Below are 16,416 nucleotides of genomic sequence, written 5' to 3'. Positions count from 1 at the left end.
AATGAAACCCAGAAATATATGAAACTAGTAAAGATTTCATGTATCAATATACTGTTCTAAATGTAAACACAAGTATATATTATTATAGATATATATCTACACATGTATATCTATATGTATATAAATAAAAAAGAACAAAGCTCAACTTTGTTAAAAAAATAAAATAAAATTGACCTTAGTCCAAAATTACAAAAAAAAAAATTACTAGCGCTTCTCAGATTCCTTAGAGACTCACGGCAGGTAACTCATTACATTCAGCAATACCCCATTTCCCTCCTCGTCGGGGCAGTGAGGTCTAACGGGATCACCTACAATAATGCTAAATGAACCATACATCAATTGGATTAACCCCTTAAAAGCCAAGAGAAATGTACTATTCTTGTGCAAAGTATTGATGGCTCTAAAGAGGTTATACATTTTGGTGTATGGTTTTATACAGTAGTTTGTATGTGAATCCCGTTACTTTTCATACATTCAAACCTGAGTGTGCTTTACACACAGAATCCACCCCTCCCCTGCTGAAAATGAACCTTCTGCAATATATATTACTATGATACATATAATTACAACAGTCCCTATTCAAAGAACTGGAAGAATTGACATTAAAGCTATTTTTCAAGCAATTGACAGAAGAAATTACATTCAATTTGACTTCTATCAAACCACCATCATCCAGTACTTTCATATTGTGTCTGCAGGGAATGAAGATAAAAGTGGTAAATTGACATTTCTTTTTCCATAGGTCCAGGCTTGGACCCTTGAACCTAAGTCTAAGATGCTGTAGACCAGAATTGCAAAAATATAATATTGCTCATTCCTGGCATCCTAATGCTATGAGAAGGTACTGTATACAGTGCAGTAGGTCCATTTTCATTCATTATATATGCAGTGTTTCAGTAAAGTGGCACTCTTATGTATTACATATATGTTAAATTTTGAAGGTCACTCATTCCTCTCATCGGGAGGGTGCAATCTAAGGGTGGCATCTCCTTGAAGGACCCCACTGGAGAGGTAAGAAGCCACATTGTCATCTGCACCAAATAGTGATGAGGATCCTGCTAGGTTCACCATGTCTTCTGTCAGGAAAGGCACTGTATTATCCAGATTGGGTTCTTTTCCTTAAAAAACATCAGAAATCTATTGAGTAGCCATAAAAATTAGAAGCCACATAATTGCTGTACACTTCAGTTTAATTTCACCAAGAAAGGATTGATCCAGTGCAGAAGATTCCAATAAAAGCTTCATGTTTATTCAGACATTAAATATTTCTGACTGAACATAAAGCTTTTATTGGGTTCTTATACACTGGATCAATCCTTTTTTATAATATTGTGCTTGCGTCGTCCTTTGAGATCTGTAAGCTGGAGTGAAGCTTTATATCATTGTCAGAATAGCAATTTTAAGAACCAACCATATTGGCCAGGTGACTTTGCTCTTTAAAGTGACTCTGTACCCACAATCTGTCCCCCCGCCCAGACCGCCAGTACCTTCGGATGGTTGCTTTTAATCCAAGATCTGTCCTGGGGTCCGTTCGGCAGGGGATGCAGTTATTGTCCTAAAAAACAACTTTTAAGCTTGCAGCCCTGTGTCAAATTGGCGTGGCCTAGAGTGCCCATGCCCTAGGATTGCGACACCCCACCGTCCCTCCTCCCTGCCCTCTTCATCATTAGGGATGCCCCTAGAACAATTTCTCCTATTTATTACCTGTGTGAACACTGCAGATGAGCTGGATCGTTAAGGCACCTGTGCAGTGTTCAGACAGGTGATGAATAGGAAAAACCCTGCCCGGGGGCGTTCCTAGTGATGAGGAGGGGTGGAGGGGCACTGCAATCCTAGGGCATACACACTAGGATACATCAATTTGACACAGGACTGCAAGTTTAAAAGTAGTTTTTTAGGGCAATAACTCATCACCTGCCAAATGGATCCCAGCACAGATCTTGGATTAAAAGCAGCTATCCGAAGGTACTAGTGGTTTGGGGCGGGGGGGGGGGGGGTCAGATTGTGGGTACAGAGTCGCTTTAAGCAGGTGCTAGTTAGTTGGTTGACTTTGGAGAGCAACTTTTCTATATGACCTCCCAAAAAGTCTTTGTGATAAGCACAAAGAAATTATGTGGATAAAAATTTTTTAGATACTGTATAAATGCACAATGCCGTTTCACAGAATAAGGCCTTGGCCTAATTTTTTTCAGCCCCATAGTTGCTTTCTTAGGGCCGTATTACAGTTGTATAATAATAAACTATACATGCTTCTCTGCACTCGCTGCTGTCCTGCTAGCTTCTGTTCCCTCCCAGCTGTGTCTGAAGGGACAGGCCGCTCAGCCAATCACTGTGACAGTGCCGCGGCGTGGAATATAGCAATGCTCACCCAGCGTCCAATCATCAGCTGATGATCATTGTCATCAGCTGATCATTGTTTCTATCTATTACATGTAACGAGGATCTGCTGAGTTGGCTGATTCGGCAGATTATCGCTCCGTGTAATAGGTCTCTTGGGCTGGGTTCACATTCAATGGGGCTAATCTGTAACTAAACCACATTAAAATACATGGTCAAAAGAGTCAAAATACACAGAAGAAATCTATATAAGCTGTGCATTTCATATTTTTCATAAAGGCAAATACATTAAGTGCATACCTTTAATTTCTAATGTTCCTTTGAAGCCATGTTTTTATACTTTGGGAAACTCCAAGAAGGATACCTCCACTGTACATTCTGTTATACATTGACATGTTAAAAAAAGGATACTGTACAGAATGTTTTTTTTGTTTGTTTTACGGATCCTGCTCTATGCCTTTTGGATTTTTTTTTCATTTGTTCTTGTTTTTTGGGTCATTTGTTGATGTGCTTTTTTTGTCTTTTTTAAAGATGTTTTTGAGCTGAAGCAAGAGCTATAGGCCAAAAATGGCTTATTGCAAAGGACACTTTTTTGGAAAGTTTACGTTCTAATATTTGTCCAAAATACACACATATTTTGACAGTGTTTAAAATGTTCAAACTGTTTGAGGGGACTTTTTGTATTTGGGGCCCCAGCTATCAGATTCACCGGTTGTCTCCCACACTTAACAGAATTGGCAAGAGGAGAGTTCATCAGTGCCCGCCATTCATTGAGTACAGTAGCTTGATCACAACTTTTACTTTCACGTGTCGGACTTACCTGAGCAAGCGGAGTTAAATTGTGGATTCAACTCTTTAGGTGGCATTTCAGCTACATTCCTCTCCAGATCGACTGAGAGCTGTTGTATCTGAATACAAACCATTGATCAGTTACACAAGACCACAAACTATATATTTAGCAAAATGTAGTGCATTTATTATATTCTCACCGGTGATAGACTGGTATCCATGGCAGGAAGAGCCCATTCACCTACACAGAGGCCAGCACTGAATACCTGCAAAAAGTATCACTGTTTAACCATACCGTATGCTATAATTTACACCCCCTAAAATATAAATGGGTATATAGCTAGGACATTAAAAGAAAAACTTTTATATAGGGAAAGTGATATTTTCTTAACTAGGAGGATCACACTAAACTACTAAAATTCATGGTGCTCTTTTTTAAATGAGTATAAGTAAATGGGGAAACCATTCGGCTTTTTGGCTAAGATCAAGTGTACATAGGCTACTGTCCTATTATATCAGTCTTTTGGTCAGTATTTTTTCAACCAAAACTAGAAATGGGTTGAAAACACAGAAACTGTGCAAATCATTCCATTATAATTTTGACCTGTCCGGTCAACTCTTGATTTTGGCTTCAAATACTGACCAAAAGACTGTCGGAAAAAGTGTTCAAAATACTGTGTGTGGACAACGCCAAATTCTGTTTTCCTGCATCCTGTCAGAGAAGCATGCATGTTGAGATAGCATTTAAGATTAGGACTGGCCTCAAAGCAGTGATCCAGCAGTCATGCTATTTCTGATTATATTTAGCTAATAATGGCCAAAAAGAATCCAGCCTGACAGCTCACCTTTCTATTAGACAGTATATGTATAATTGTGAAATAATGAAATGGAAATTCACAATTTCAACTAAATGTGCCGTAAGTCTATGTGCATGGTCAGCTTTAAAATGGCAGATTTAAAATTAGAAACACTTTGGGGAACTTGTAGAGAGCAAAGATTTGGGAATAAGCTGAATTTAAAGCATTTACTGTTATTTAACAAGACAATTGCAAGGTGTGCCAAGATTTGATTGGATGGGTTCTGGGTGTTAAAACCCCACTGATCGGAAGAACAAGTCAGTAGAAGCTGTCAGTTAAGCACTTCTGTTCCCGGGTCTCTGCTTCCTCCATGTTACTATCAGTGACAGGTTCCAAAGATTTACATCGATATTACACACAGCGACGCACAGTCGTCGGTCAATGATTTTTCAGCATGTTGAAAGACATTATGAGCCAATGATCGTTTCTTTGGCTGATCGTTGTCTTCATTACATGGAGCAATAATCTGCTGAATGGGCAGCCTGGTTGGGCAGATTATCGCTCTGTGTAACAGGGCCTTTTAACTTTGTTCCATGAATGCAGTGGCATAGCTACCATGAAGGCAGACCACGCAGCTGCTATGGGGCCTGTGTGGCAGGGGAGGCCCGGGCAGAGTGTGGTCTGCCCCCATGGCACTAGCTACTGATCACAGATCATTAAACCCCCTTGCATCCACCGGACAGTGGACCACCAGTGCTTGCCAAACACTGCACAGCACAGCATGCCGCTACCAGTAACTCTTCCCTCCCAGACCACATAGCTGCGCAGAAGCCACCACCCCTCCAACGGACCACACCTTCCTCAGAGCACAGTGCCACACAGCAGCTGCCACCAGCACCCCTGCTGCCTGCAAACCTTCTCCGGCTGGACCATGGAGCCACACATTGTCCCCCGACCCCCCCCCAGGCACAGTGCCACCAGCATCATTGCCCTCCCCCACAATCCCCCCTTCACCATGGAGCCCTACAGCACCCCCCCATCCCCCCCCCCCCCCCCCGCCAGCGGACCAGGACCACAGAGCCGCACAGCAGCTCCCCCCCTCCTGGACCATAGAACTAAGGAAGAGAAGAAGTAACCCATAGGGTCATAGGGTCATACGTATTTGTCCGCACAGGATTCATGGGATGGGGCCCCATGAATCCTAGCTATGCCCCTGCATGAATGCAATGTTTTAATCTTCCATCAACATCTTAAAATATTCTAAAGATATAGGGGGAGATTTCTCAAACATCGTGTAAAGTGAAACTGGCTCAGTTGCCCCTAGCAACCAATCAGATTCCACTTTTCATTCCTCACAGACTCTTTGGAAAATGAAAAGTGGAATCTGGTTGCTAGGGCCAGTTTCACTTTACACCATGTTTGAGAAATCTCCCCCATAATTCATAGATTTTACTTGATATATATATATATATATATATATATATATATATATATATATATGTACTCTAGATATAGAATACCTACATCAAGAACGGATGCAGAATCCAGACTATAATGCTGACTTCTGAGCAGCAACTGTAGTCCTTCCAAACTGACATCAGTACTGTCCAGAGAGTCTGGCAGCTCTTGCCTAAGAAAAGGAATAGATACAGTTAATGTGTTCATGTATGTATTGTATAAGTTCTGACACAGCTACAGCAGGTAGACATTGCAACTACAGTATTTCCTCATTCCTAAGTCTCTTTGTTATCGGAGGGGAATATACATCGGGCTCAGGACTAAAGGGGCCTCTATAGCTCTCCAGGGAAATACAGAAAAAATTTGTAAACCCTTGACTGACTGGCAGCATAGGAAGGGACATGACCAAGAACATTTAGTTCTGATAAACTTAAAGTAATGCACCTAGGCCACAATAATAGGATTACTGCATATACTGTACACTAAATACTGGAATATACTGCACAGTATAATATAACAGAACATGAAAACCCCATAAATATTCTGATTTCAAGTAGGCTAAGGAGGACTCGTTATCATGCAGAAGCTACAAAAACAAATACGATGCTAGGCTATGTTCACACTACGTACTGTAAGTTACGTAATAATCACAGACGTTGTTGCCAATTTACTACGGAACTTACGTAGTGCTGCCTTCTATGGAATCCCGGCCGGAGTGTATACACATAGTATACACTCCGGCCGGGATCCCTAGCGATGCTGCAAAAAACTTTTTTAAAAGTTTTTTACAGCTGCTATTCATTGAATAGCGGCCGCAGAAAACCTGTCAGTTCACACAATGGAGCCGCACGCTCCATTGTGTGCAGCGGGAAATTTAGATGCGGGCGCACACTGATGCGCCCGCATCCGAATTCAGCAGCAGTGAAGATCATCCAGCCGGTACTGCAGTACCAGCCAGGATGATCTTCTCTGACACCGGCCATTACGTGACCCGGCCGAGTCACGGAACAGCCGGTGTCTTACGCCATGTCAACATGGCCTTACATTGTATAAATCCCTCGTGGGACCACATGTATAAACATATAATATGGGATTCGGCTTTTGGGCTCCACATTGTCAAAAGGTTATTGGCTAGCTAAGGACCAAATTAATAAACTGGATGGAAGCATTTTGAACCTACAGTAAATAAATATGTATTTGCATCATGCCTATGGTGGGTAATAAGTTGCATGCACCCCATATGGGTCTACTCTAATCTAAGCATACAGTAAGTTAGAATATCATGTCCAATGGCTTAGGTACAGTAATAAAACAAAATATCCATTAACCTGTCTACGGGATTCCTCCTTCCTCGTGCCTCCAGTTGCTGGGATCCTGAGAGCTGGGATGGGCTACAACTTTCTTTTCCTTCCAGTATAGATTGGACCATTGCAACTGGCAACACTGGTGGGTCAGAGCATGCACTGCAGCCACTTAGCGAGACATCTGCTTCTGATGATCCTTTTACTACAGGACTGATGGGTTCTTCCTTAATCAGGAGAAGACACTTACCCCTAGAAATAAAAGAGCACCCAATGAACACAGGTCCATCTTTAATAAATAGCACAACTCAGAGGTAAAAAAAAAAAAAGATGATAGAAATTGTTGAAATTTATCATGCCTTCAAGGTCAAGTTGTCACATTTTTTCTTAGACTTCAGATGTAATTCCACTTACAGCAACTTTTAAGAGACCATAGAAATATAATACAATGAAGTATATATTCATATATTATCCACTACTAAGGTCAGCTAGGCTTACAATGGTGGCAAGGTAACAGGACCAAGGCAACAAAGCAAAATATGGAGCTAAAAAAGTTTACAAATAGAAAGAAATGTTCTACATGTGTGTCATGGATCTTTACCTTTCCCCATCAGCATTAGGCTGTGCAGTCACTGAGTTGGTGGGTAAAGTCTCTGTCACATCAGATATTATGGGACCAGCACTGACAGCAGGGCTGTTTAAAGAGGACGTCGGATCTGTAGGTGGCTACATAGAGAATACCGCATGAGATACCCAAAGCTAAATATAAAGATCAAATCTTATAAGGTAGGGGCAATACAATGGCATAAGCAATGGCATTTTGCAATCCAAAACAATTTTCTACCTTGACCATAGGACGGATATGTGAGAGGCTTCTATGCACATTAAAGTGTTGGCAACATTAATCTAATGTAGCTAATGTATTAGATATTAAAGGGGCACTCGAGCAAAATCTTTTTTCTTTTAAATCAACTGGTGTCAGAAATTTATATCAATTTGTAATTTGCTTCTATTTTCTATTGGAAGACTTAAGATTTTTAAATAGTACAAATCTATATAACTTTCTGAAACCAGTTGATTAGGGGGAAAAAAACGCCAATGTATTGGCAATTTAAAGTGAATGTCCATGTTTTGTAAAGTGAATGTTTTGTATTTTTTTTTTTTTTTCAATTTTTATAGGTCCAACATGTTCTGATTTTTAAACTACATCTTTTTAGTTACTGGAGTTATTTCAGTTTCATACACAGTTCCTTATGTCCTGTATAGCCAAGGTATTCCTGTTTATGTGGCTATGCCATAACTATCTGATAGTTGTGGGTCCCCCCTCAGGAACCTACACATATGCCAAGAATGGGGAGCCCTGACCACATCCAGATGGAGACTTAATAAGTAGGTGTCTGGGACTTTATTCCACTTTTCCCTTAATGTCTAGAAGTAAATAGGAGTTCTGAAAACATCATAGCTTACACTGCTATCATTTTCCTGTAATGCCCAAGTTGTAGAAAGCGCGAATCTCACTGAGATATACTGTCTGTGTAACTCAAATTCACTTATACATTATGTGCATTATGAAAACAGTAGAACATAGCAAGCTAAGCTGGTTTTCAAAGTCTGGTCACCTCCTGGTTCAGCCTTTACCCGGATCACATCTAGCACTAGAAGCAATGGGCAGCATAAAGGCTCATTGCATACTATTACTATTACATTTACTTTAGGCCAGGGCCGTATTCACCACTAGGCACCCGTGGTCCAGTGCCTAGGGCAGCACCTTGCAGGGGGGCAGGGCCAGGGAGCAGGGGAAGGAAACAACTTTTTTTGTTTCTATTATGTTAGTTTCCCACCTCCCGTTCTGGTGTAACGAAACCACGCTAACATTTCCTCCTCTGTAGTCATGTGCTGTTACCAGGATTATTGGCCATACGCCCATTGGTTACCGCATGTGGGTCTGCTTTCAGCTGTATGTGGTGATGTACAGTCAATGCGGGATCGCGGCCTAAGGCTGATCAGATATCAATATTATGTTCAGAAACTAGAAAATCATGATGCTAATTGGTGAGTATAGATGGGACATCTGCAGGTGTAGTGCCTAGGGCACCACTGTATACCACTGTACTGTGTTCGATGAATGGAACTGCAGACAATAGGTGGTGTGGTGTAAGCTCTAAGCGATAGAGCTGTAAAACAAAGTAGAAGTGTGTTTATCAGCACTTTGACCACTTTTCAGTATGCTTTTGTACTCAATGTATTTCTTCGGCCATGATATAGTTACAAGATCTCTCAATACTATATTTTAAGGGTGCATTGTCTGTGATCACACATGATGGGTAAGTGTACATTCCTTTCTAAAAATTTTCTCTTTATGGTCTGATGTTGTTGCTATAGAACAAGAAAAAGAGGTCAGGCCACAATGTATCCGTGATAAGTACTCGAGTGACTCATCTAAGGAAAGAACAGAAGCTCAGCATATTATTTACTTCTTTCATGCCCTCCAGGTTTGGCTTTGTATAAGGGAACATATTTATTAACCTTTAGAGCACAAAACCCAGTTACTTAGATAGAATGCGAGCTAAGACTATCACTATGTTCGCACACCATCAAAACCATGTTGGGCGGACATCATTTAATAACAAATAACGGCCGTTATTTTATAGCAACTGTTCATTGTGGAAGCAAGTAGATATGGTCACGGCACCCAGACTTCAAATATTTTTAGCAACATGTAGTTTATTCAAATACAACCTTTCGGTTATGACTCCAGCCTTCCACAAGCATGCCTGAGGAAGACTCTAGCTGTGGCTAAAATGTTGCTTTGGAATAAACTACACGTTGCTGCAAATATTTGATTTGATGAGTGCTGTCACCACATGGACTTCCTTCCGGTACTAAGTAGTTCTGATTTGGACTAAGCCCCCCCCAATGACGAGCACCAGCATACATATTTTGATGCTTACACCATTAACTGTTTATAACAAGCTAAACATTTGGTTATACACTTGTGTCCATGCTTTCAAAAATGTATTTGTTCAACATCTTATAAAGCACATAAACAATGAGAAAGCTTACCGACTGGATGTAATATGGGTCATGCAGGGAATCTACAGGAAGGTGCCTACTAAATTTGGACAGTGGTAGGGCAGAGTTTCCATCATCCAACATAAGGGGTCTAAAAGAGACAAGATATGTTCTACATCTATGTACTATTGACATGAAGACAAAAACAGCAACTGTCCTCAAGAAGCCCCATAGTAAGGTATAAACAAATGACAATTGAAATGATTGATTGTGTATTGTGTAAGGACATATAAGAGGGACTTTTTTTGACAAGGGTTTATCTTGTTAAACTGGTTTCCCACATTGTATTTGTATCACTTCTTTCCGACAATCCTAAAAATGAATCTATCTGGTGTAAAAACCAGGAAGTAACAGTTTGAAAATATTGGGGGTAACATCTTAACTACATTTATAGTTCCTCTAGTACCACCTCTTATTATGTACCATAGTCCCCCATTTATAACATAGATACATACCACTTGATGCAACTTGATGTTTCTGAACCTCACCGCAAAATCTTTAATAGTGCCCTACCTACATGCGTTATTATAATACTGGGGTCTTCTTAGGTTGCCTTTGGGTACCCTAAGGCACTGGGGCCTGGTTCTGCGTACTACCTCTACAACCCCTATAGCTACTTCTGTGGCTGTCTGTCTAGATATTTTAAAAACCTGTGGACCAATTTGCCCTAAAAAATAAATAACAATTCTATGTGACCTCGTATAGCAAGCAGTCTCGATCACCTTAAAACAGGCATTTTTATACATTTACATAAACGGCACAGCCATTTAAACAACTCCTGTTAAAGTCAATGGGAGTTATGCTGACTGCTTAAAACGGCCATCTCCTTAGTGTCAGATTTGGAGCAACTCGAGTTTTAATCAGTAAGCAGTAACCACAATGTATACATCAACAGTAGATGGCAGAATTGCCTGCACTGACTACAATTTGTGGCCCCTCAGTCCCATTGAAGGTGCTGATGCTGTCCTGATCGGGAGTTGGCTGGCTGCTGGCCAATATGCTAAAGGACCTCTGTGTAATGCAGGAATATGATGACTCCCATAGAGATAACACCACTAGGAATAATGATACCACTATATTGGTTCTATATTGATAGCCATTCTGGAGAAGTCCTAGGTTTTGGGCATGTGAATATGACTCGTTTGGACATTGATGATATCCGTTAGTTCAGTAGCAGCTAAAGCTATCACTATTCGATATTTAGTATGACAATATGACTACCAATATCAATGCTATTTATATATATATATATATATATATATATATATATATATATATTTTTTTTTTTTTTTTAATACAATTTAGCTTTTGGTTTAAAATATAATTATTGTGATCAATATTGGACCAATACGCTTATCTATCTATTTTGGGCTGCTTTTCCCTTTCTCTCTGCCCCCACAATAGTCCCAGGAGCTGAGAGGGCACTTTGTACACAGTATTTTGAAAGCCAGTGGTCAGCAGATCTGACTCAGCAGGACCATTCAGCACCCATCACTAGGGTGAGCGGGTCAGGTGACCTGCACTCGGGGCCTCGCTGAGCTTGTGATTTTGTTGGTGGGGAGTTTTGTGAGCAGGGTGGGGGTGATCTCCTGCAGGCACTCACATCTTTCTCTTTATCCCAGTGCTGGAGGGGCCAGGAGGGAGTTGTCCGAACAGAAACTGGATTAACTGTCATGAAAAAGCGAACAATCAGGTGTTAGTTATAGAACCCAATGACCTTTCACCCTCTATATGTATCCATAACCAGAGGAAAACAACTAGCATATCCACACTTCACTTTATAATGACTCTATTATAGTAAAATGTAAAATACAGTATACCTTACATTAGAAGTATAGAGTATATATATATATATATATATATATATATATATATATATATATATATATGTAAAATATATATAACTAGCAGGGCTGCAGGGTAAAATGAAGTCCTCACAGCAACTATCCATCTCTACATATATAGGGAATGGTTGGCAGCACTTGAATGGGTTTACATGGCTACAGGTCTGGCCACAGTGGTGAGCACATGTAGTTATACACATTACATAAAAGTCAGTTAAACTAGGGGTTGGATGATACGGGATATGCCTCTGCCACAAGCGCCAGTGTATAGCCATCTTAAATCCCTGCCCAGTTGTTGAAAACACCTTCTATTTTACAGAAAGGGCCGGGGCACTGTCAGCACTTTTCATGGTAAGATGGCCTTAAAGCGACTCTGTACCCACAATCTGACCCCTTTGGTTAGCTGCTTTTAATCCAAGATCTGTCCTGAGGTTCGTTTGGCAGGTGATGCAGTTATTGTGCTTAAAAACAACTTTAAAACTTGCAGCCCTGTGTCAAATTGGCGTGGCCTAGAGTTGTTTTTTAGGACAATAACTGCATCACCTGCCGAATGGACCCCAGGACAGATCTTGGATTAAAAGCAGCTATCTGAAGGTACAAGTGGTTGGGGGATTGTGGGTACAAAATCGCTTTAAGTGTTTGAAAGGGACAACATAGCTAAGTTGAGAATGATGGAGGGAGGACAGATAGGAGAAATATGTCTAATATATATGTCTTAGTGTTCAGCAGCCCAATATATATTGAGTGGTGTGCCTTCTCTCCAAATTAGTAGAATCCCAGGAGTCTCAACCCCCGCCAATCAGCTTGTTGTAATATGGCTGACATGAAGGAGCATGTGACCATGCCCCACCCCCAGTGTCCTCCATAGGCATATACATGCTCAGTGGTGGACACTGGGGGCGGGGCATGGTCCCATGGTCCTCCATGTCGGCCATTTTATGAACAGAAACACCAGAGAGCAGGACAGCACAGCCTGGAGGAGGGGAATCTGAGTTTAGCTCTATGAGGCACACAGGGAGCTGCTGTCAGTATATACAGTGAGTACAGTTACCAATACTGTACACTGAGCAATTTTACTATAACATGGCCAACCCCTTTAAGGAAAATGAGGCACTACCCGCTTCAATATTTGTGCAAGCTATTTTGAAGTGTTGCTACAGTTCTAAACATAATATTACAGCGTGAACCTACATAAAAAGGGTATTCTGATCTCAAATAATATAGATAATTCAAGTTAAATATTTTTGCAAATACATTCATTTAGCTTAGACAAAGGTCAACAACGAGAGGGAAAGAGCGGCATATCAGGAGGAGGAGGCAAGTTTGCTAAATGATTGTATGTGCAAAAATATATAAAACATTATGAGCCCTACAAGTGTAACTGTGTTAGTTTATTTGGGACTATCCCTTTAAGCATTGTAAAACGCTGAGGAATATGTTTAAAGGGGTATTCCGTGGAAAATCAATAAATTTGCAATGGAAAGGGTTAACAAGGTTAACCCTTTCCTAATATACTTACCTGTCTGTTTTTGGCCCCCCAAGGAGATCTCCCGTCTGGTCACATGATGGTCCAGGCTGTGACTGGCGGATCCTCTTCTCCTTCCGGTTCGGTGACGTCACCATATCGGGCCGGCGTCTGGCTCTCTTTCTTATTAGCAGCAGAGCACTGAACCCTGACTGGCTTGGTAGCGTGTAGCCAATCAGGGTTTAGTGCTCTGAGTCCCCCCCCCCCCACCTGCTGTACAAAGTTAGCCGGGTGCTGATCTCCCCGGCCCCCTCCCGGCGCTATAACCCGATCCTGCCGCCCCCCTCCCGGCGCTATAACCCTGATCCTGCCGCACCCCTCCCGGCGCTATAACCCGATCCTGCCGGCCCCCTCCTGTAATGTGTCCTATTCAAAGATAGCTCACCCGCACCCCCGGTGTTAGTGTGATGCTGCTCTGGCCCTGTTCTCAGCTGACAGGCTCTGGGTGTGTGAGACACAGGAGAGAGTTCTTGCTTGCGCTGTGTACGAAGCAAGCAAGAACTCTCTCCTGTGTCTCACACACCCAGAGCCTGTCAGCTGAGAACAGCTGATTACAATAGGTGTGGAGATCGGGGCCACACCGGGGGTGCGGATGAGCTATCTTTGAATAGGACACATTACAGGAGGGGGCCGGCAAGATCTGGTTATAGCGCCGTGAGGGGGGCGGCAGGATCGGGTTCTAGCGCTGGGAGGGGGAGCGGCAGGATCGGGTTATAGCGCCGGAAGGGGGCCAGCAGGATCGGGGTTTTAGCACAGGGAGGGGGCCGGCAGGATCTGGGTATGGATGCAGGAAGGAGGGGGCCAGGAAGATCAGCACCCGGCTAACTTTGTACAGCAGGTGTGGGGGGGGGACTCAGGGCACTAAACCCTGATTGGCTACACGCTACCAAGCCAGTCAGGGTTCAGTGCTCTGCTGCTAATAAGAAAGAGAGCCAGACGCCGTCCCGGTATGGTGAAGTCACCGAACCGGAAGGAGAAGAGGATCCGCGAGTCACAGCCTGGACCATCATGTGACCAGACAGGAGATCTCCTTGGGGGGGCCAAAAACAGACAGGTAAGTATATTAGGAAAGGGTTAACCTTGGTTAACCCTTTCCAATGCTAATTTATTGATTTTCCCTGGAATACCCCTTTAAGCTATAGAAATAAAGTGAATCATAATGTTATAAATGATAGCTCTGCTGAAGCGACTCTTTACCATGCATCCTTGGCTCTTGATAGCAGCTGGTTAGATTTGTTTTGTATTATAATAGTTAATATTGTGTGACTGTTCTTCCACACCTGTTTTCATATTTTTTTATACTGCAAATTGTTTTGCTTTTTCATTGACTACAGAATTAATAAAAGTTTATTATACATAAATATTACGCTTTGATGGGTTCACACTACGTATATTTCAGTCAGTATTGTGGTCCTCATATTGCAACCAAAACCAGGAGTGGATTAAAAACACAGAACGGATCTGTTCACACAATGTTGAAATTGAGTGGATGGCCGCCATTTATTGGCAAATATTTGCTGTTATTTTAAAACAACGGCTGTTATATTGAAATAATGGCCGTTATTTACTGTTATATGGCGGCCATCCACTCAATTTCAACATTGTGTGATCATAGCCTTTCTGTGTTTTCAATCCACTCCTGGTTTTGGTTGCAATATGAGGACCACAATACTGACTGAAATATACGTAGTGTGAACCCAGCCTAAGAGTTACATCATGTAGTCTTCTTCAGACACAGTCAGCACAGTATTTATCTAAGTTATTTCCATCTCCGGCATCTCATAAATGCTCATCCCCCTCTAAGGCTCGAACCTATGCTGCCAGACACATTTTGAGAAAGCCCAAAAACAATAGCATTAGACAGTTAAAATCCAACATGTCCAAGTTTTTCTCCCCCCAGACAATTGCTAATGTGAGAGAGTCATCTGCTCAGCCACCCGACTCCTGCAGCTATAGGCCGCACTGTCACCATTGCCCAGGGCTGCTCCCCCATACTGCTCCTGAAGCTATTACTGCCGGGGACCACTCCTCTGTATTAACAGAACAGCAGGCAGTTCTAGTGTGACGTTCAGGAACGTCCAGGACAGGACTTTTAAACTAGTGTACAAGCCGGGGCGCCACGTTGGTGACATCACTGCATCACATGGCCGACCCCAAAACTATGAAGCCAATTTGAATTTAGAAGAACTAGGCAGGGCAAGTGGTAAAAATTAAACTAGAAAGTCCCTTTAAACGGGTAATCCAGGCTTAGGAAAACATGGCTGTCCTTCTCCAGAAACTGCAGCACTGTTGTCCTCAATGTGGGTGTGGGTTCTGCAGCTCAGTTCTATAGAAGTGAATGGAGCTGAATTGCAATACCACACACAACCTGTGGGAGGGGTGGCACTGTTTTTGCAAGAAAGTAGCTGTGCTTTTTCTAACACTGAATAGTACAATACACTTAGGATGTTCTCTGCATTTGCATACCAGAGATAAGGTCTTAGAAACTCACCTTGTTGATGATCTTTTGCTGTTGTGAATGGTTTTGTCTCAGAGAGACAACCTCACGCCACAGGACTTCATTCTGCCTAGCAAGAGAAAAAGGACAATACTGTGATCTACATACTTGTAGCAGTATCTGTGCTGGATGCAGATTTGTGTGTTAACTTGCAGCTTTTGCCACAGAAGATCTGATGCAGTCTGTGATAAATATTCTCCTTAGCATTAAAGATAAGCCACTATGGCTTAATATATTCAATGAGTATGAATTTTCATTCATCAATGTAAATCAGGATCTTAACAAATCTGTTGGTGGAGATTGTAGAACTCACTGTTTCATATCTTGCATCTGGCACTCTGTGTTCTCTTGCTGACTCCGCAGGCTCTGCACCTCATACAGTAATCTGCTCACATCCTCGTGTCGGAGTTTTGTCTCCTCACTTTTCACAACAGACACCTGCACAGAATGATACAGCTTACTGTATATGCAGTAAAATGCACAGCTACTCACATCAGAGAAAACATAATAGCTGCTGTCCAGCAGGGTTCTTAGGAACCTTCTTCAAGAATCCACTTACTGATGTAACAAATCAGAATTAAAGCAAGGAGCAAGAATGTTTCCAAGAATGGGGGCCTGTCTCTGTATGCACTGGACCTACCTGGGATTTTGAGCTCAATTTGCATAAGAACAAAAGACACATATTTCAGGAAAGGACTGCAGGAATAAAAAAAAAAAAAAAAAAGGATACGCCAATAATACTGCTAAGAAGTCCTTTCTCGCTATGAGCTTATTTACACCTATGTTTTCCTGCTGA

General features: G+C 41.9%; 1 protein-coding gene across 1 annotated transcript in view; it reads right to left on the bottom strand.

Annotated features, from left to right (window-relative positions):
* Positions 1–942: 942 nt before the first annotated feature.
* Positions 943–16,416, bottom strand: part of HSF4 (heat shock transcription factor 4) — a 42,722-nt gene continuing 27,248 nt past the window's right edge. Inside the window, exons 4-13 of the mRNA XM_069968474.1 lie at positions 15,934–16,058; positions 15,615–15,690; positions 11,358–11,422; positions 9,746–9,845; positions 7,284–7,408; positions 6,710–6,934; positions 5,448–5,553; positions 3,327–3,392; positions 3,158–3,245; positions 943–1,076 (exon numbers count right to left, since the gene is read on the bottom strand). Of these exons, the coding sequence (XP_069824575.1) occupies positions 943–1,076; positions 3,158–3,245; positions 3,327–3,392; positions 5,448–5,553; positions 6,710–6,934; positions 7,284–7,408; positions 9,746–9,845; positions 11,358–11,422; positions 15,615–15,690; positions 15,934–16,058 (1,110 nt within the window). The remainder of the gene's footprint in view (positions 1,077–3,157; positions 3,246–3,326; positions 3,393–5,447; positions 5,554–6,709; positions 6,935–7,283; positions 7,409–9,745; positions 9,846–11,357; positions 11,423–15,614; positions 15,691–15,933; positions 16,059–16,416) is intronic.

The sequence above is a fragment of the Dendropsophus ebraccatus genome, chromosome 4 (assembly GCF_027789765.1).
Source record: "Dendropsophus ebraccatus isolate aDenEbr1 chromosome 4, aDenEbr1.pat, whole genome shotgun sequence".
Lineage (NCBI taxonomy): Eukaryota > Metazoa > Chordata > Amphibia > Anura > Hylidae > Dendropsophus > Dendropsophus ebraccatus.
The sequence above is the reverse complement of the archived record's forward strand: the minus strand, read 5'-3'. Positions and strand labels throughout refer to the sequence as shown.